This window comes from Macaca thibetana, chromosome 3, assembly GCF_024542745.1.
Source record: "Macaca thibetana thibetana isolate TM-01 chromosome 3, ASM2454274v1, whole genome shotgun sequence".
NCBI lineage: Eukaryota > Metazoa > Chordata > Mammalia > Primates > Cercopithecidae > Macaca > Macaca thibetana.
In genome coordinates, this window is record NC_065580.1 from 149,688,701 (window position 1) to 149,710,414 (window position 21,714).

Sequence of the window (21,714 nt, forward strand, 5' to 3'; positions counted from 1 at the left end):
CCTCCAGGGAGGGGAACTTCTCATCAGGGTTGCCTGATAGCGTGTCCAGATCCCTGGGGTGGGGGGTCTCCTCAGGCAGCAAAGTCAGGCCACAGCGACAGGTGTTCCCCTGGGTCTCAGGGCCACAGACCACCCCTGGAGACTGGCCACAGCGACAGGTGTTCCCCTGGGTCTCAGGGCCACAGACCACCCCTGGAGACTGCTCACTACGTGCATGCCGCAGGGCAGTCCTGAGGGCTCGGACAGGCGCCGCGCTGCTCTGGCCTCATCTCCACGCACAGGGCGCAGCGCCTGTTCTCAGCAGACCCCTCTTCCAAGCACATCTCAGTTTCCTAGCAGGTGGAGGATGCTTTGAAGCTGCTTGGCCTTCGGCTCTAGGGAGCTCTCCAAGGCCCTCTGTAGGATTCTGGAAGTCTGAGAGACCGGGAGAGTGAGGTCTGGGAGCCGTGGGCAGAGACGTAGGGCTCAGGCCCTTCCGACATCCCGTGGGCTCAGCCAACCCACAGACAAAGGACTCCAGCAATCAGGGCCCCTCGGCATCGTACTCCCACGTGCTGACCACAACCAGGTTGCAAGGACCACTTCCTTTGGCTTCATCCAGTGCCTGCATCTGAGCTGGAAGGACGAGGGCAGACCTGTGGGCAGAGATGGGGCAGGGCTATGTTGAGCACTGCCGGCCTGGCTGGTCGTAGCTACGGGATCCAGAGACTGGAGGGAGGGCAGAGAGGGAGCAGGGTGGGTGCCACTTCACAGGCACTTCTGAGCAGCGAGGGGCACCGGGGTGAGAAGAGTAGGTCCCCATCTAGGCCATCGGGTAGGGGCGGCCCCAGTACACGCCCACCTTACACGGCGCCCAGGCAGAGGGGGAGCTGCCAGCAGGTTCCACATCACCCTGGCCACGCACCTGACCTTCTTTTTTTTCTTTCTTTCTTTCTTTCTCTCTCTCTCTCTTTTTGTTGAGACAGAGTCTCGCTCTGTCGCCCAGGCTGGAGTGCAGTGGTGTGATCTCGGCTCGCTGCAAGCTCCGCCTCCCAGGTTCACACCATTCTCTTGCCTCAGCCTCCCAAGTGGCTGGGACTACAGGCGCCCACCACCACGCCCGGCTAAGTTTTTGTAATTTTGGTAGAGACGGGGTTTCACCGTGTTAGCCAGGATGGTCTCGATCTCCTGACCTCGTGATCCGCCCGCCTCGGCCTCCCAGAGTGCTGGGATTACAGGCGTGAGCCACTGTGCCCGGCCACACCTGACCTTCTGTAGTGCTACATGTTTCCACCAGCTGCCTCCCTCCTCCAGATCCAGGGGGACACTCAGAGTTGGGAGAGTCTCGTGGGCAATTTCACGTGCAGGAGCAGGGGGCGTCCTCCAAAACCCCCAGGCCTCTGAGGGAGAGGCGAGGAGGGGTCAAGAGAAGCTTCATCCCTCACAGAGCTCCGTCTCTCCCGCAAAGAGCAGGACTAGAGCCTCTGGAATCCTCCAGCAGTTGCTAGAAAATGGAGCTCTCTGCGTTTCATTTTCTGTTTCCATCTATTATTCATTTTTATGCCTCTGCCGTTTTGTCTCTCAAGCCTCTTTGTGTTTAAACACTGTCATTTTCTCTGCGCTTCTCGGGAGGGTCTGCGTTTCTGATTGATCCTCGGAAGTTCTGAGGTGATCAATAAATCTTTTCATTTTATGGCATTTAGGCTTTTACTGAGTTGAAAATAACATGTAATAACATTTTTTATTCTATACGGAGGCACAGACATGTATGTATATGATCTATAAAGGAGCCTCCGTAAAAGTCACTTTGTGTTCTATTCTCCCAGCCCCTGGGGCCCCCAGCTTTCTGGCGTTCTCAGAAATAACCTCCACCACGCTCAACGTCTCCTGGGGCGAGCCTGCGGCGGCCAATGGCATCCTGCAGGGCTATCGGGTGGTGTACGAGCCCTTGGCCCCTGTGCAAGGTAAGACCCGGGGTTGGGGAGATAGGAGCCTGGGCCACGCCAGTGCCCAGCCCTCCACAGTCTACACACTGAGCTGCGCCTGACCACCTCTGCGGGCCAGGAGCCTTCTGGCGCCTGAAGTGGGGGGTTTTGGAATCTGAGCTGGAAGGGGCCAGAGCTGAGTGCGTGGGGAGTGGAGACTCGCCAGCAGAGACCTGTGAGGAAAAGCTGAGCCAAGACCAGACCTCTGTGTTCTGAGACCAGAACGGCGCTCTCCCGATGGAGCCGTGTCATGTACGCTCTTGATCCTGTCTCTGTCACACCCAAGACGTTCCTCTCCTGTTCCTCCCGAGATGTTTGTCCTGTGGTCGCTGACTGAGACCACCCAAGGTTCCGCTTGAAGCCACGCCCCGCAACACGGGCCTTCGGCTACCCTCAGCATCCTAGGAGGGACGCTGACGTCCCCATGTCTTAGACAGTGTCCTGGTGCTCCCCTCACTCATCCGTCCCCTCAGCGGACATCTATGAAGCTCCCATTCTAGATGCTGGAAAAGCCAAGACCTGCTCCAGATCCTGGAATCGAAGGACCCGGGAAAGCGAGGATCTTGACTGGCTTGTTTATCAGGACCCTGGCTTTCCTGCGTCCAGGGCAGAGGTAACACACAGGTAATTAAACCAGCAAACAACAGCCCGAGCGTGATCAATGCTCTGAAGGAAAGAGAGGAGGGCTAACACGAGAGGCTTAGGGAAGAGACCGGAGTGACAAGGGCCCAGACACACAAGAATCCCGGGGAAGGTCTTCCAACGGGAGGATCCGCCAATCCAGGGGCCCACGGTGGGCAGAGCTCGGGTGGTGCCAGTGGCTGGAGCTTGGTGAGTGGGTTGCAGACACTGCAGGCCACAGCACGTGGGGCTATGGCATATCCCACTGGAGAGTGAAGCAGGAGGACCAGACCTCCCCAAGACCGGGATCCCTCAGGCCGAATCCCCCGTCTCAGTGCCACGATGGAAAGAAGCTATCGATCATCTCCACACTTCATAGATCTGCCAGAAACAGCCTCCAGAGAAGAGCAGGGAAGGTGTTTCCTACACAGAGGAGTCTGAGAGAGGCAATGACAGGGGCTTGACAATGAGTGACAGGTGAAAACGGAAGGTGGAATGCAGGTGGCTCAGAGGAGAATGGGTGGCAGAGATTCTGTAGACCAGGGAGTGAGGAGGCTGGCCGGGGCTGTAGCATCATCCTACAGGAGAGCGGCGAGAAGGGGAACGGTGCGGGGGCAGGGGAGGAGGGATCAGATCAGGGATGTGTGTTGAAGGTGGAGCTGGTGAGATATTGGCTGCGAAGCGGAGGAATGGGGATTGCGGGCAGGTGGCTCTGCCCTGCTGTGCACGTGGCCGTTGCTCTGTACCTGCTGAGTCAGTGCGCACCCTGCTCAGGTATTATTCCAGTGCCTTCTGTGTCCCTCTCTCCTGCCATCTAGACACTAATGTGTCCACCAAAGATTCTGGTCTGGGGGGCACTTCTTTCTCACCACACTGTGGTGAAATACAAGTCCATCTGTCTCTGCCTTACGGCCCAGGGCAAGTTTCCCCCTGTAATATACACAGACAGACTGTAAAAATTATAGATTATTTAACGTCTGGGAGGAAAAAATACAAGCAGCACATCAAAGAATATCGGCGCTCTGTTTAAAGCAGTGATAAAAGTTTCCTTTTAAAATAAGCACATTTAGATGAAACAGGGAGTTGATTTGATGAAGAAAATTTAAGCACTAGATTTTTATTTCACCGAATCTCAGATGCCGTCCCCTGTAAGATTCATCGTTATTTTATGAAGTGCTCAGAAAGAAAAAATGCTCCCAATAAACTAGGGCCCAGTACTTTTGTATCATCAATTCGGAGCTGCATCCCAAGTCAGAGATGTGAAAATCCGAGAAAGAAAGAAAGAAAAACAAAAATCACGCCTTAGACAATCGATGGACTCTGGTAAATAACAGTACAGGTGAGATGTGGGCGTGGTTTTTGAACCGGCAGAGAGGGCATGGGAGGGACATGGATTTAGTGTGGTAGCTTCGAGGGCGACCGGGATCTGTCATGACCTTCCGAGAAACCCAGCTCCTGCCTGGGAGCCAGGGGGCCTGGACGAGACTGCCTTCGAGGTCCCACAGCAGAGGCCCAGAAGCAGGCATGCCCGTTGGTCTCGCTTGTCACGCAGGGAGAAACAGAATTTTGGAGATACACACAGGTTTCATGAGCCTATGTTACAAATGCCTTTTCAAGGGTCATAACCAACGAGAACCATTCAAATGAGAAATGACTGTGAAAGCATCATAGTTCTGATTAACCTATAAGTCCTTCCTAATCAAAAACAGCTCAAGTTTTCCCACTCTTCTTCAAATAAGTAACTGGTTCTGCTCCCTAGTCTTCTGTGTTAATGGATTTACAGAATCTCTCTGGAAACTCCATGGTGTGCGCCTCTGGGCTTCTCTCCTGGGCTGCTACTCTTAGTCTTGTGAGAAAGTACTTCATGGGCCGGGCGCAGTGGCTCACGTCTGTAATTCCAGCACTTTGGGAGGCCGAGGTGGGCAGATCACAAGGTCAAGAGATCGAGACCATCCCCACCAACACGGTGAAGCCCTGTCTCTACTAAAAATACAAAAACTGGCCGGGCGCAGTGGCTCACGCCTGTAATCCCGGCACTTTGGGAGGCCGAGGCGAGTGAATCACGAGGTCAGGAGTTCCAGACCAGCCTGACCAAGATGGTGAAACTGCGTCTCTACTAAAAACACAAAAAATTAGCCAGGCGTGGTGGGTGGCACGCACCTGTAATCCCAGCTACTCCAGAGGCTGAGGCAGAGAATTGCTTAATCTTGGGAGGCGGAGGTTGCAGTGAGCCGAGATCGCGCCACTGCACTCCAGCCTGGGCAACAGAGTGAGACTCCAGCTCAAAAAAAAAAAAAAAGGAAAAAGAAAACAAAAATTAGCCGGGCATGGTGGCATGCGCCTGTAGTCCCAGTTACTCGGGAGGCTGAGGCAGAAGAATGGCTTGAACCCAGGAGGTGGAGGCTGCAGTGAGCTGAGATCGCGCCACTGCACTCCAGCCTGGTGACAGAGTGAGATTCTGTCTCAAAAAAAAAAAAAGTACTTCATTCCAGGCAAGGCCATTCCATGGGTCATTACCCAATCGGAAGTACCACACAGGGGCCTTGATGCGTTGGTTCCCTCCCCTCACAGGGGCCTCAATGTATTGTGTCCCCTCCTCTCACAGGGGCCTCGATGCGTTGGTTCCCCTCCTCTCACAGGGGCCTCGATGCGCTGGTTCCCTCCTCTCACAGGGGCCTCAATGCGCTGGTTCCCCTCCTCACAGGGGCCTCGATGCGTTGGTTCCCCTCCTCTCACAGGGGCCTCGATGTATTGTGTCCCCTCCTCTCACAGGGGCCTCGATGCATTGGTTCCCCTCCTCTCACAAGGGCCTCAATGCGTTGGTTCCCTCCTCTCACAGGGGCCTAGATGCGTTGGTTCCCCTCCTCTCACAGGGGCCTCGATGCGTTGGTTCCCCCCTCTCACAGGGGCCTCGATGCGTTGGTTCCCCCCTCTCACAGGGGCCTCGATGCGTTGGTTCCCCCCTCTCACAGGGGCCTCGATGCGTTGGTTCCCCCCTCTCACAGGGGCCTCGATGCGTTGGCTCCCCTCCTCTCACAGGGGCCTTGATGCGTTGGTTCCCCTCCTCACAGGGGCCTCGATGTGTAGGTTCCCCTCCTCTCACAGGGGCCTTGATGTGTTGGTTCCCTCCTCTCACAGGGGCCTCGATGTGTTGGTTCCCTCCTCTCACAGGGGCCTCGATGTGTTGGGTCCCCTCCTCTCACAGGGGCCTCGATGTGTTGGGTCCCCTCCTCTCACAGGGGCCTCGATGCATTGGGTGCTCCTCTCTCTGTACTTTTACTCCCCTAGAATTGCTTCTCGGCTCCTACCAAACCTTCCTCCCAGCCCAGTCTCCCAGAGACAAGACCCGACACACCTGGCTTCCCTTGTGTTTGCAATGTTGCCGTTTCTTGTTCGTTTCATGACAGTGTTTGCATCACTGGGAAACTGAAAGCATTCAGAAGATTTTTAGACGTCCCGCTCACACGGGCATTCTGTGTTCTCGCTATACACAGGCACCTCCCGGGTATAATCACAGCGACAAGTGATGTTGGTTGAGCTCCCATCAGGCACTGTGCTAAGTACTTAATATCCGCTATCTCCAGATCCTCAGAACAGCTCTACGTTGTGGCTGCAGCTTTTCTTCTCCTCCTGCAGACACAGAGATTGGGCTCAGAGCCACAGAGACGTTTGCCCAAGGCCTGCATTTCAAAAATGATGAAGAGGGTTGGGATTTGAACCCAGGTGTTCTGAGTCCAGAGCCAAGGCCTAAACTGCTCCATGGTGCATTAGAAAGCGTCTGGAGCACTTGTGTGTCTGAAAGTAAACGTGAAGGTGAACTTCAGAGATGGGGCGTGAGGAGGAGTCACTAAAGCATTTTATATTCTAGACAAATCATTGGCTGCACGGCCGAGTGTGGTACCTGTCACGCCCCTGGATGACAACAGGTGGAGTCACTTTAGTCACACCCATTTTCGCCTCTTTTCACAAATAACAAGACCGTCCGTCACCAGCCTTGTCTCTTTTGTCTGTTGCAAAGGGCTGGTTCCTTCAGCCTGGATTTTCCTGGCTTTGCAACCAAGGCAATGTGCTGGGAGATTAGAGCGAGAGGGGATCAGCGCTGTCCTGCTTCGGGGCTCCTCCTTGGCTCTGCAGGGTGAGGGACAGCCAGGATCTCAGCAGAAACAGCTTCATCAGACCTCCCCGGGTATCAGGAAGAACAAGCCATGCAGACCCCCCACGTTTGGGCTTGTTGGGGGCTTGGGCACGTTCTAGACTTCTGATTCCTTCACGTCAGTCAAGCAGCAGATCCAGGTATGGGCTGCCCAGTGGTGCTAGTGACATGAGGCGTCCAGCCCCCACCCAACGGCCTTGTACAGCTGTCTCTAGACACGACACCTGGCTCTGACTAAGCCATGGGGTCCCCGCCGGGGTCTTTCCTGCCCTAACACCATCAGGCTGCAGGCACCATCTCCCGTGGTCTGACTCCAGCCGGGATGAGCCTGAGTGTGGCTGTAGGTTCCAGACCCCTCCTGGCTTCTCCCTCGGGCAGGACTCAGCAACCCTGTCCCCCCTGGCGCCACCCAGGTGGAAGGCCCTGGCTCACCATGAATGCGAGCAGAACCTCGGGACCCTGGCACTCGCCTGCCTCCCCCGATGGTATTGGCCAGAACCCTGGCTCGCCGAGACAGTAATCGCAGGCCTGTCCAACGAGCCACATCCCACAGCCACACACGCCAAAAGAAGAATGTGGACCAAGAGAGGATGGCAGATCAGACTCACTGAGTCGGCCTGTATCTCATCTGGGGGCCGGAGCAGTGGCCTCTGATGAAGATTCCCAATTGGTGGGTGGTGAAAGTAGAGCAGGCAGAGGTGGAGGGGCCCATTGCTCGCTTTTCCTGAGTCTGGGCCTGTGGGCGGAGTCTCCCCACACCGACTCTGCGCTGGGCTATGGGACTCGCTTTAGCCAGCAGGACAACAGCCGTTGTGAGGCAAGTGGATTCAAACGTGTTTGCACCTGGGAGGCACCCTGGTCCTCCTGCTGCCCTTGGAACCCAGCCACCATGTGAACACACCTGGGCTGGCCTCTGGGGCGACAGCCACCCATGGCCCAGCATGAGAGAGGGGCCACCTGGGCCAGCCAACCCCCGGTGAGACTCACTGTGTGACCGCAGACACACGCTGAGTCCAGTGCAGGCCAGCCCGGCCAAAGGACGGCCCCGTGGGACCAGGAGCTGGTTCGGTGGTGGTGGTTTTGAGTCACTCGGTTCTGGAGTGGTTTGGTGCATGAGAGGTACAGCGAGTGAGGAGTCCATGCTGATCACGGAGCACCTGTTATGTGTTCTTACACAACAGTCAGAGTTGGGGTCCTGACTCTCCGCTGGGCACTCCCACTCATCCTCCCTATGCCCCACTCCTCACTGTGGGCCTATGAGGTAAGCGCTGCCAACCTCAGACCAGAGGAAGAAACTGAGGACTCCACAGAGACCACATGCCCTGCCCAGCCTCACACAGGGAGCAGGCAGTGGGCTTCAGACTCACTCCCATCCCCGTTCCTGCATTCTCTCTTCCTCCCAGCTGAGTCTGCAGATTTCACAGTCAGCCTTGGCAGGATGGTGGTTCAGGAAGCACTCATCCTGGCGGCTGCTCTGCCTGCGGTGTTTGTGAGCTTCTTGGCCTGCTGGGGCTGGAGAAGGGAGGAAGTGAACTCTCTGTTGAATGTGGGAGGATGCCGGGATAGTGTGAAAAGGGCCACAACGCCCCACGATGGAGTGTGGCCAAGGGCAGGGTGGTTGAACAGAAAGCAATGACTAGGAAAAAGCAGAGCAGCTTCGTGCACCCCATGGAGGTCACACTGTGCAGCCCTTACCACCCTGCACCTCCACACCCAGACTGGCCTCGCCCCACGGCCGCTGCTCCCGCTCTCACCTGGAGGGGCTGCACTCCTGTCTGCTCCTCCCCGAGGTCCCCAGGAGACAGCTGTGCCTGCATGGGGGACTCGCTGAAAAATCCGGACCCTCACCCCTTCACTGTTGTATCAGGATTCCCCACGGGGAAGCACAAAAGCGGTAACTCGACCTCCCTGTGACTTTCAATATTTTACATGCTCATGGAGTCTGTGCGTGTCCCAGAGAAACGGTTGCAAACGCAGTGAAACATCAGGCGTCCTTGATTTGGGCTGGAATTATATTCACTTGCTGTGGTCGTGGTGGTTCTTTCAGAAAGACTGCCACGAAATGATCCGTATGTTTATATTTGTGTGTGTGTGTGTGTGTGTGTGTGTGTGTGTGTGTGTGTGTGAATTGCTAGCTACTTGAAGTATATTGTGAGGACAAAATATTTTAAAATGTGGTAAAGATAGTTACAAAGTAAACGGTGATCTCACCTGGTAGGGGCTCTGTGGGGTCCTCTGACCTCTTTCCATGCCTCCTCACCCAGAACCAGGGCTGTGCCTGGGGCAGACATCTGCAAACTCCTGGCCAGGCACTGACCGGTCAGCCCAAGGGAAGTAGAGGGCACAGCATTTACCCGGTACTAGCAGCTCCTCTAGTCACTCCACTGGGAACACAGTCGTAGCTCATCCTGTGTGCTGGGCAGAGCCCAGGGCTGTCCCCGTCACCTAGGGAACACTCCTGGAACCCCTGAGGCATCACATTGTCCAGAGCACCAGGCCACCTGGAGCACCACACCACCCAGAGCGCCACCCCACCCACAGCGTCACACCACCTGGAGCATCACACCACCCAGAGCACCACCCCACCCAGAGCGTCACGCCACCTGGAGCACCACACCACCCACAACATCACACCACCTGGAACACCAGGCCACCCAGGGCATCACACCACCTGGAGCATCACGCCACCCACAATATCACACCACCTAGAGCACCACACCACCCATAACATGCACCACCCCACCCGGAGCGTCCTCACCACCTGGAGCGTCATGCCACCTGGAGCGCCAGGCCACCTGGAGCATCACACCATCTGGAGCACCACGACACCCAGAGCACTGCATCACCCAGAGTGCCACACCACCTGCACCAGGCCACCCGGAGCATCACACCACCTGGAGCACCACGCCATCTGGAGCACCACACCACCCAGAGCACCACACCACTCAGAGCACCACACCACCCAGAGTGCCACACCACCCAGAGCACTGCATTACCCAGAGTGCCACACCACCTGGAGCACCAGGCTTCCTAGAGCACCAGGTCACCTGGAGCAGCATAACGCCTAGAGTGCCAGGTCACCTAGAACACCAGGCCACCCAGAGCACCAGGCCACCCGGAGCACCAGGCCAACCGGAGCACCAGGCCACCCAGAGCACCAGGCCACCCGGAGCACCAGGCTATTTGAGCACTGAGCCATGTGCTTGAGAATCCGATTTTATGGCAGAGCTATTTTCACATGTTTTAAAATGTTTTAAATGGTGGTGGTTTATGGGATTGTACCCTGAGGCTTTGTAGTGCAGGGCATGGTTTAAAAATTGATTAAATAAATACAATTCTGATACACCTGAGATGGGGAGAAGGCCAGCCTGGCTCTGCCTCCTGTTGGGATAGAATTTACAAAATCTGTTCATGGGTTTGGTTTTGCTCCAGGGAGAAGGAAGGCATTTTTAACAACAATGAAAACAAAACAAAACAAAAACAGTTGCTTCCTAGAATCACTTTACATTGGACAGGACCCAGTTTGTGTGCTGATGACAGTCACTGTGTGCACAAACTGTCATCCTCGTCACCTCTCTGAGCAGTGGAAGCTCAGAGTCAGGCTCTAGAAAACCCAGATTTGGAGGGTCACTCAAAAGTAGCCAAAATTGGCCCCAGGCATGGTGGCTCACGCCTGTAATCCCAGCACTTTGGGAGGCCGAGGTGAACGGATCACTTGAGGTCAGGAGTTCAAGACCAACCTGGCCAACATGGTGAAACTAAAAATATAAAAATTAGCATGGTGGCATGCACCTGTAATCCCAGCTGCTCATGAGGCTAAGGCAGGAGAATTGCTTGAACTCAGGAGGCAGAGGTTGCAGTGAACTGAGATCGCCCCATTGTACTCCAGCCTGGGCAACAGAGTGAGACTCCATCTCAAAAAAAAAAAAAAAAGCAGCCAAAATTGCTCTGAAATAATTTGGAAGAAAATGATTTAGCTGAATACATGTTTGATGAAAGGAATAATATGAAAACACTGAACCAGCTAGAAGGTATTTTGGAGATTTTTAGGATAAGGGAAACTTGCTTTGATGAAAGATGGACCTGTTTTGTAGTAGGAAGGCACTTTGTTCTCTTCTGAAGTGGAGGTGACCGGGATATTCCAGGTGCTGACTAGAAGCACATGGCCCTCCTGCACCAAGGGCAGCTGTTTCTCAGGGCTGACAGCAGGAGGGCAGGGCTGGGCAGGTGGACCCAGGATGGTGGGTGCCACTCACCGAGGGCAGGTCTTCTCAGAGATGCTCCTTGGAAAATGAGCTCTGCCAGTCGGTCCATCCTGGAAGTACCATATCCTGATATCCTCCTCTAAGAGCTGCCTGGTAGAGATAAATCTATTGAAAGTTCTGAGAAGTCTGACAGTTGAGAGAACTTGTCTAACTTTTTTTTTTTTTAATGCATCATTTTCAAACTTGTTTAACCAAAGAACTTTATTTTTCCTTCTGGAAAATGCTGCATATGTGAAATTTTCAGTATTTATCCTCTCTCCCAAAATGTGAACTCTCCATTTTCTATTTCTAGGTAATACAACCAGCAAGACTTTTGCACGATCACTTGTTTATAACGTCACATAGGTTTGAGTACTTTTGTCTCTTATGTTGCCATCGTCCTCTAAATCAAGGCATCAATACTTGTAGTGAAAAATTAATTTTTTTAATCCTTGCTTCAAGGTCCACAGATAAAGTTCTGATGACTCATTTGAGGCCCGTAGGCCACAAGCTGGCCAACCCAGGCAGGCTGCAGCCTCCTCGTGGGGTCTAACTAGATGGAGTATCTTCCTAGGTCTTGTATACGCTCCCTGTATGAATCTGTTCTCACACTGCTAATAAAGACATACTTGAGACTGGCTAATTTATAAAGGAAGGAGGTTTAATGGACTCACAGTTCCACACGGCTGGGGAGGCCTCACAATCATAGTGGAAGGCAAAGGAGAGGCAAAGTCACGTCTGACATGGTGGCAGGCAAGAGAGCGTGTGCGGGGAACCTCCCATTTATAAAACCACCAGATCTCATGAGACTTATTCACTACCACAAGAACAGAATGGGAGAAATTGCCCCCATGATTCAGTTATCTCCCCTGGGTCCCACCCTTGACACCTGGGGATTATTACAATTCAAGGTGAGATTTGGGTGGGGACACAGCCAAACCCTATCACTCCCCTCCCTCGTGACTGTGTCCGGAAGCTTGCAGTCTTTGCACAACTTAGCTAAGTGGGAAGGGATGTTCCCCGGAGTGTCCAACCTGGAGACTGGCAGGACCGCCGCCCCCCACCCCACCCAGCTCCTCCCTCACACCATTCCTGAGACAGCAGCCTCCCCCTTTTGTGTTGTAAGCCTCAGTTCTTTTCTTTGTCAGCACCCACTTATCAAGCTTAAGCTCTAATTACACTTATCTGTGCTGAAAATTGGCTATTATCACCACGTAAACTCCTTCTAATTGTAAGAAATACTTCCTTAGCAAACTGCGGGGACCGCTTTCCTTGTTATCGCAACAGAACAGACGGTGCACAGTTGCTTCTCCAGGCTGAACCCCCTTCTTTCCTTTGCCTCTGGCGGCTGCAGGGGTGAGCAAGGTGGTGACTGTGGAAGTGAGAGGGAACTGGCAGCGCTGGCTGAAGGTGCGGGACCTCACCAAGGGGGTGACCTATTTCTTCCGTGTCCAAGCGCGGACCATCACCTACGGGCCTGAGCTCCAAGCCAACGTCACAGCCGGGCCAGCCGAGGGTAAGTGGGACTCCAGGGGCAGATGATGTCAGTTGCAACCTTAGCCTCCCATCTCCTGCTTCACTGAGCTGGGAGCAGTCTACATGCTCAGCAAGGAGATGCAGGTGGCCGAGAGCTGGCATCAAATCGGTGATGTCTGGGGAACATGGACGTCTTCAAAAGCCTGTGTCAACATGGACTTTGCAGGTGGACTTGTTACATCCATGAGCAAATTCTTAAATACTAAGGATGTAAAGTTTTAGTTTTTTTTTGTTTTTTTTTTTTTTTTTGAGAAATCTTAAGAGAAAAATAACTGAATTTGGCATTTGAAATAAATCAGAACATTTTAAAGTTTTCCAGGTCATGGGGAAGAAGCATGTAACTTCCCGCTTACCCAACTGTTCTGCCCTTTGTTTAAAGACAGGAAGGCGTGGGCGGCAGAACTGGCGTTCAGGGAGTGCCGCTTAGTCCCAGGCACAGTGTGGGGCGCCCTGCATGCACCAGCTCTTTCAGGCCCTCTTCAGTTTTTTTGTTGTTGTTGTTTGTTTTTTGAAACAGGGTCTCACTCTGTCACCCAGGCTGGAGTGTCGTGGCATGATCACGGCTCACTGCAGCCTCAACCTCCCCGGGCTCAAGTGATCCTCCTGCCTCAGCCTCCCAAGTAACTGGGCTACAGGCGTGCATAACCACACCTGGCTAATTTCTTTGTATCCTGTAGAGACAGGTTTTCGCCAGGTTGCCCAGGCTGGTCTCAAACTCCTGGGCTCAAGCGATCCATCTGTCTCAGCCTCCCAAACTGCTGGGATTACAGGCGTGAGCCACCACGCCTGGCCTTGCCTCCGTGTTTTTAAGATGAAAAACCACGGCTGTGTGAGGCTAAGTAACCTGCTCAGACACTCTGCAGCCTCGACCAGTCTGACCTACACTGTGAAATCTTACACAGTGGGATGTGAGCCCCCCGGGGCTGATGCCTCACCTCTCTTTTCTTTATCCCGCAGGGTCCCCAGGCTCGCCTAGAGATGTCCTGGTCACCAAGTCCGCCTCTGAACTGACACTGCAGTGGACTGAGGGACACTCCGGTGACACACCCACCACAGGCTACGTCATTGAGGCCCGGCCCTCAGGTAGGGTGGCAGGCCCCACAAACGGGGTCTCAGTCCAGCTGACGGCGATGCTTCTAAGACTGTGGCTGGGGCTTCCATCACTTTCTCTTTCAGCATTTCCCCCCAACAAAGCTGAGACCAACAGGGCAGTTTTGCTGAAAGAAGATGTTCATGGCTCACTTAACTCCCCCCAGTTTTCATAGTCACAGCTGTGCCGTTCACCTTAAGGGCATTCGATTTGGGATGTTTTAGCCCCAGGACGCTTACTTAGGATGATAACGGTTATTCCTAGAAACAGGTGAATGAGAACTTAGGGACATTAAAAGGCATTTTTGAACTCATCCGTGAGTGTTTTCAGGGACTCATGTCAGGGTTCTAAATGTTTGCAGCCGAGATGGAAAGCGTCGTGCTTGTTTCTGATAATAGGAAGATTCTTATTAACAGCGAAAGCGACACATCGTTTGCTTCATTTTTTTAGGCTTCCGAAAATGAGGTCTAAGATCCATTTCCAGCCCTATTCACCAGCAGAATTTGTTTCACCCTTCCTTCCATTTGCCTTTAATAACTGAGGATGGGCATTATTGGGAAATGAGTTTCTGATCGGGTGCGTCGGATATGACTGCTGGGAGCTAGAGGGTATCACCTAACACGGAGAGCACGGAACAGCTCCAATATGACCTTCAGATGGTTGCACAGTTAATCATGAACATCTGAGCGTGAAAATATGTGATGTGTCAGGCACACTATTCAGGAAGCGAGCCATCAAACCCTGCCTGCCAGAGGGACCACGGTGCTCGGAACTGCTTTAGTCTAATATTTAAAGAGGCTGTTAGACCAAGAGGAAAGACCCCAAAGGTACCTCTGTCACTGTGTCAGGACACTCATTCCCTCCTCCCCCACCAAATTGCTTTTGAAAGATTATTAGTTACAAGTGCCTTCTAGAAACTTCTTTATTTTATTATTTATTATTATTTTTTTGAGACGGAGTCTCACTCTGTCACCCAGGCTGGAGTGCAATGGCGCAATCTCAGCTCCCTACAACCTCCACCTCCCGGGTTCAAGCAATTCTCCTGCCTCAGCCTCCCGAGTAGCTGGGATTACAGGCACCCACCATCATGCCCGGCTAATTTTTGTATTTTTAGTAGAGAGGGGGTTTCACCATGTTGGCCAGGCTGGTCTCAAACTCCTGACCTCAAGTGATCTCCCCACCTCGGCCTCCCAAAGTGATGGGATTACAGGCCTGAGCCACCACACCCGGCCTCCTTCTAGAAACTTCTAAGGAGAAATTTATTGCCTACGTGTGAAAAAGCCAAAGGCAATATGAACATTTCTTTGACCCAAGAACTCGGAAATCCAGACGTGCTGCCCTGGGGGACCCTGAGAGTATCTTTTGAGCAGGGTGTCTGTCCTGTTGCGGAAACAGAGGGTCCTGAGTTGGTGAAGGATGTGAGTTGAGCAGTGGTCACTGCCTGTAAAAGCCCATGGCCCCTTGCACAGCCAGCTGGACCTTTACTAATGACTTTGATTCAAGAACACTTTCAGAGATTGACAGGAGCTGAGATGTGTGGGGTCTGGGGCCAAATTGAGGCTTTGTGGCGGCCAAGAGGGAGGGGGCCAGTGACAGGGAGCAGCCCAGACTTAAGAAACCACTTCAGACACTTTCCTCCCCATATCCAGGGAAAGCACTGATTTCTTCATCAACTTTTCCAGTCTGGGTGACAGGGCAAGACTCCGTCTGCCTGTAATCCCAGTACTTTGGGAGGCCAAGGCGGGCGGATCATGAGGTCAGGAGATCGAGACCATCCTGGCTAACACAGTGAAACCCCGTCTCTACCAAAAATACAAAAAAAAAATTAGCCAGGCATGGTGGCGGGTGCCTGTAGTCCCAGCTACTCAGGAGGCTGAGGCAGGAGAATGGCGTGAACCCGGGAGGTAGAGCTTGCAGTGAGCCAAGATGGTGCTACCTCACTCCAGCCTGGGTGATACAGCAAGACTCTGTCTCCAAAAAGAAGTTTCTAGAAGACACTTGTAACTAATAATCTTTCAAAAGCAATTTGGTGGGGGAGGAGGGAACCAGTGCCCTGACACAGTGACAGATGTAACAAATAGAATTCAGGAGATCCGTGAGCTTGGATGGGGGAAAATATACATTTTCTTTTCACTGATCTCTAACTGGAATTTGGAATTTCCTTTAACTATGGATGCAGGCCCATTCATTATCCAGGGCTGCTGTAGCAAAGTCCCACAAACTAGGTGGCCTCCACAACAGACATGGGTTGTCTCATGGTTTTGGAGGCTGGAAGCCCACAGTCAAGGTGGCAGCAGGGCGGGCTCCTCCTGAGGCTGTGAGGGAGGATCTGTTTCCTGTAACCTCTCCCCCAGCTTCTGGTGGTTATGGGCCATCCTGGGTGATCCGGGGCCGACAGGTGCTTCATCCACCTCTGCCTTCATCTTCCCATGGTGATCTCCCTGTATGTGTGTCTGCGTCTCGGTTTTATGTTTTATGAGGATGCCAGTCACACTAGACTGGGAACCCACCTACTCCAGCAGGACTTCATCCTAACTAATTACATCCGCAACTACCCTATTTCCAAATAAGCTCATTCGGAGGTATTGGGGGTTAGGACTTCAACATATGAATTTGCAGTGGGGGACAGGGACATAATTCTACGCATAATAGTAGCTAAGAAACCACATAACTCATAGCAGGACCTGTGACACTTCCAGCAATACTTTCATATGACCTCCCAGCCATTGCAGATATTTCATGACGCTATTTGGACGTGTCCTTACGTTTAAATCACAGTCATTTGTAGACTCTCTGCTGGACCTTGTCAACCAATGAGCCCATGAAGCATAGACTTTTGAGTTGCGCTGGGATAACGGTGGCCGCAGGTCACCGAAATCTAGCTCTTCACGTGTCTTCCAAGGAACCACGTCACCAAACAAGTTAGTGCAGAGAAAACCACCCATAATCCGTGCCTCCAGCATTACCTGGAAACACGGGTTCCCAGGATCCTGCAGGTGCCTCCAGGTGATCGTAGGCATTACCATTTGTATGACTCCGTTCTCACGTTGCCATAAAGAAGTGTCTGAGACTGAGTAATTTATAAAGAAAAAAAGTTTAATGGGCTCATGGTTCTGCAGGCTGTACAGGAAACATGGTGGCTCTGCCTCTGGGGAGGCCCCAGGAAGCTTCCAACCATGGCAGAAAGTGAACAGGGAGCTGGCATGCCACATGGCTGGGGCAAGAGGAAGAGAGTGAGTAGGGAGGTGCCACACACTTTTAAACAACCAGGTCTCATGAGAACTCACTCCCTATTTTGAGAACAGCACCAAAGGTGTGGTCCTAAAACCATTCATGAGAAACGCACCCCAGCGATCCAGGCACCTCCCACCAGGCCCCTCCCCCAACACTGGGGATGACAATTCAACTTGAGATTTGGGTGGGGACACAGAGCCAAACCATATCACCAGTAGAATTGGTTTCCTTTCCAATTTTACTTTATGTATCTACAACCATTCTGAGAAAGTGTCCTTGAGCCAACAGATCACCACAGGGACCCATGGCGCTGAGAGCAGATTAAGACGTCTGTAATCGCAGCACTTTGGGAAGCCGAGGTGGGCAGATCACTTGAGGTCAGGAGTTCCAGTCCAGCCTGACCAACATGGAGAAACCCCATCTCTACTAAAAATAGAAAAAAAATTAGCCTGGTGTGGTGGCACGCACCTATAGTCCCAGCTACTCAGGAAGCTGAGGCAGGAGAATTGCTTGAACCCAGAAGGCAGAGGTTGCAGTGAGCTGAGATCACGCCACTGCACTCCAGCCTGGGCAACAGAGCTAGACTCTATCTCAAAAAAAAAAAAAAAAAAGACACCTGTACCAGAAAACCACAGAAGGGCCTGGCTACGAAACTTCCTTCTCCATGAACGCCTGCCTCCTTGACTAGAGATTATGGATCCCAGCAGACGGGTGGCTGTCACAGGGCCACAGAAGGAGGCATTCTGGATCTCGACGGCATCACTGCCCGTGTCCCAGCTGTGAGGTTGCAACACGGTTTTGCAGGATGTTACCACTGGGGGACATTGGGTAAAAGATGCACAGACTTGCCCTCCGTTGTTTCTTACAACCACTTGGGACTCTTCACCTATCTCAAAATGATTTGTTTAGCTTAAAGTAATCATTTAAAAAGCCACGGTGTCCATCCTTCCCCAGCCTGCTCGGCCAAGCACACCAATGTGTCTTTGAGCACTCTGGGGCGGGAGACCAGCCTGTGGGATGGGGCGGCACCAGCCAGACATGGGTTCCTGGGCTTAGCCTCTTAACGCTGTGAACACGTCTCGGCATTTTAAGGAGCCCTTGACCTTCTCCTCAGGTTCTCTCTTTTTTTTTTTTTTTTTCCCCGAGACGGAGTTTAGCTCTGTCGCCCAGACTGGAGTGCGGTGGCGCGATCTCAGCCCACTGCAAGCTCCGCCCCCCGGGGTTCACGCCATTCTCCTGCCTCAGCCTCCCGGGTAGCTGGGACTGCAGGCGCCCGCCACCACGCCTGGCTAATTTTTTTTTTTTTTTTTGTATTTTTAGTAGAGACGGGGTTTCAAGGTGTTAGCCAGGATGGTCTCGATCTCCTGACCTCGTGATCCACCTGTCTTGGCCTCCCAAAGTGCTGGGATTACAGGCGTGAGCCACCGCGCCCGGCAATCTCCTCAGGTTCTCATATGCTGCTCTGCCTGCCATCACGAAGGGAACAGGACGCCCGTTGGTTACTGGGGCAGCCCAGGGAGCCTGGCAGGCTGTGCGGATAAGAAGCAGTTGGCGTGTCGGGGAGGGCTTCACGCTGGGCCCACGCCTCAGAGGGGCTTGCCTGAACATGGAGAAGCTTCTGAAGTCAGCTGAGTCTGAGCTCAGCAGGGTTGGGCCAGAGCATGGAAACTGACCCACGGGGGACCAAGACGTGACAACAGACCTAACAAGAAGATGCCGGCTTTTTCGGCGAGGGCTGAAGATCCTGCACTTACTTCTGCTTGGCTGCTCAACATTCGAAAACAGGTCACCAACGATCTCCCCTTTCGGGTCATGAAGGGAACCCAAGCGGGCCGCGAGACCCGTAGTCTTTCGTGGGAAGTTGAGAAAGACGCCCCCTCCCTTCTATGACTAAGGCCAGCAGCAGCTCAGGCAAATGAAACGCTTTATGGATTGTCAATATTTAAACACCTTGCCGGTACCTGAGGGCTTTGGATGTCAGCTATCATCCATTACAGGCCTCATTACACAAAACATTAAATGCTGTGTCATCTCATTTTCCCATTGAAGCTCCCTAGTAAGCTGTTCTCCAGGCGGGGTGTGGTTTGCTCCAGGTGCAATGAAGGGGCCCCGTTTTGTATTGGGAGGGGCCACACAAGGGCCCTCACTGCTGGGTATCTGGGAGATGGGCACTCAGTGCCAGGCAGCCCCTCTGGCCCAGGTAGTCGTCTCAGCCTGATGTCTATCCAGCTGAGTCTCTACCTTGCCCCTGGGAGACAAGACACTCATCAGCTTTGTTGCTTTGGAGAGGGCGGCCAGCAGGCCTGGGCAGCCCGGGCAGATGGCAGTGGAGCGTCCTGCCCTCCCATCCCCATCCTTCCTTCCACCCCTACACATTCTACTGCATAGCGCCTGTTGCTGTGGCCATGTGGAGACACAACTGAACAGCAGCTAATGAAATTAGCACCAGGCTAAAGCACAGATCCCCTCTTATTCCTGGAGAGGGCGCTCCGCAAGTGTGAGCCCAAGGACACTGCCATCAGCTTCCGCCAGCACAGCCTGGCCGACACATTCCTTTCTCTGGCTGTGCATAAGTTTCCTCCAAATCGGTGTTGCAAAGCTCCCTGGAAGGCACTGGAAACTATGCACTGGGCATATGCAGATGATTTATTTACACAGATTATTCTAAGGCATTTTACTGTTTAGATCATGAAGTCTAATTTACATATTTACACAATAGACTGGAATGACACTAAAGGAACTATAAATATATTTTCCTCTCCAAAGCAGCCATGAAATACATATTTAGAAAGTACCCAATGCAGGCAGACATTGTATTGCTTTTTTTTTTTTTTTCCTCAAATAATGTGTGTAGCCCAGAGATGAGGGCTGGCGGCTGGAGGACAGGTCCCGTGCCTGATGGGGACACCCCCCAGCTGGAGGCCTGGACCACTGTCCACTGGTAATCCCCTGAGGGCTTCCCAGTTCCCTCCCCATTGATTTTGTTCAATTTCAGTCTTTGGCAACAGGGAGTTTTCAAGTGAATAAGGAAGAAAATCAGTATTTCTCTGAAGGTTTGACATCCACAGATGTTCCAAGTCAGCAGGTTCAGCAAGAGGGGCTGCCGCCGTGGCTCTGACGATGCCACGGTCCCCTCACGCACTGCTTGCCTTTCTCATAAGCGCATTTCTGACAGCTTGTCAGACCGGTTTCCCACTCTTTCCTGGGGTCAGCCCGCAACACAGGCTGTCTTTCTTCCTCATCTTAACATGCAGTGCATTTTGCCTTCTGCCTTGAATGAGGATCCAATGGAAGGTAACTGTCTATTTTTAAAATCAGATGTATTTAGACTCGTGTTTAAGCCCCACCTCCTTCAGTAAAATTTCTAACCCGGATTGACCATTTATACAAAGAGAAATGGCAGTATTTAAGAAATAAACAACCGACAGGCTTGCATTTGCTCTGAGCTGCAGGCTGACAGTCAAGTGGTTGGTTGTGTGAGTGCGTGGAACCAGAAATCTCAGGCGGTGAATGACAGTTTCATTCAGCATGGAGACCCTGTTTAATTGTCCATGAAATCAAACTTTTGTATTGGCATGACGTCGGCCCTAATACCTGCAGCACACAGCTCCGTTCTGGGCATCGGAGGGATAAATTGAGTGCAGACCCTTGGACGTGCTGCGCTGGGCTCCGGATCAGTTCAGAAAAGAGGTGATCATGTTGCCGGGTGTATTAGGACATTGTCTTCGAACAGATGTGCCTCCTACCGCTTGGGCGGGGGAGATGCTGGCAACAGAAACTAACAGCTGACTCATTCTGTCGGCCGGGGACAAGCATGGATGGATAGCAGAACCTATTTATACGGAAAAGATTTCTTTTTTCAAGGACTTCGATATTAGCCGCTTACTTCCCTTGTTTAAGTGAACAAATCACACCATAAAAAATGAAGATGCATAGTTTATATTCTTTAAAGAAAAGCCACCTCAATGGGGAGCTGAATGGGCTCTTGCTGTTTCCCACTCAGCCTTCCTTCTGAGGTGGACAGGATTGGAGGTTGTGGTGACAGTGTGGCTTCTTTAGGAGTATTTTGCAAAGTCCCTTTGTCAGTGGCTTCCCACTTTCTTAGTGGTATTTATCCAATGGTGCTTCAGTAACAAGAGTCCAGGAAGGTGTTCTTTTGGGCAGCCGGGAAGGAAAGAGCAAGCACAACAGACACGTGTGATTTGCAGTCACTCCATCTCGAGGGCACCTCCTCCTTCCACAGACATCAAGTGGCAGGTCCAGCCCAGAGGTGGACATTGCCCCACAGGAAGTTCAAAGCCTGGGCCTCAGCAGGGGGCTCGATGCCTGTATCAGTCATTTTGGGGGATCAGTGATCTGGGGGTGTGGCTTTTCAGGGGTCACGACAGTTCTCTTCCAGCTGGGCACTGCTTTTCTTTTTTCTTTTTTTTTGAAACAGTCTTACTGTGTTACCCAGGCTGGACTGCAGTGGTGCAATCTCAGCTCACTGCAACGTCTACCTCCCGGGATCAAGCGATTCTCCTGCCTCAGCCTCCTGAGTAGCTGGCATTGCAGGTGCATGCCACTGTGCCCAGCTAATTTTTGTATTTTTAGTAGAGACAGGGTTTCACCATGTTGGTCAGGCTGGTCTTGAACTCCTGACCTCGTGATCTGTCTACCTTAGTCTCCCAAAGTACTGGAATTATAAGCGTGAGCCACCGTGCCTGGCCCTTGCTTTTCCTGCAATGGCAGCACAGCTCGTTCAGTGGGGAAGAGAAACCAGGCTGGCTCTTCTAGACATCCTAGAGGGCTGAGCCTAGCCTGGGTGATTGACAAGCGGCTGACTGTGTGCCCAGAATTGCCTTTAAAAGGGATGAGGCCCTGCTGTCCTCT

The 21,714-nt window shown here is 52.7% G+C and overlaps 1 protein-coding gene across 2 annotated transcripts in view; it reads left to right on the forward strand.

Annotated features, from left to right (window-relative positions):
- SDK1 (sidekick cell adhesion molecule 1) overlaps positions 1 to 21,714 on the forward strand; it is a 978,941-nt gene that overhangs the window by 918,372 nt on the left and 38,855 nt on the right. For both annotated transcript variants that reach the window (XM_050785652.1, XM_050785653.1), the window contains 3 exons: positions 1,806 to 1,943; positions 12,337 to 12,498; positions 13,476 to 13,601. In XM_050785652.1, the coding sequence (XP_050641609.1) occupies positions 1,806 to 1,943; positions 12,337 to 12,498; positions 13,476 to 13,601 (426 nt within the window). The remainder of the gene's footprint in view (positions 1 to 1,805; positions 1,944 to 12,336; positions 12,499 to 13,475; positions 13,602 to 21,714) is intronic.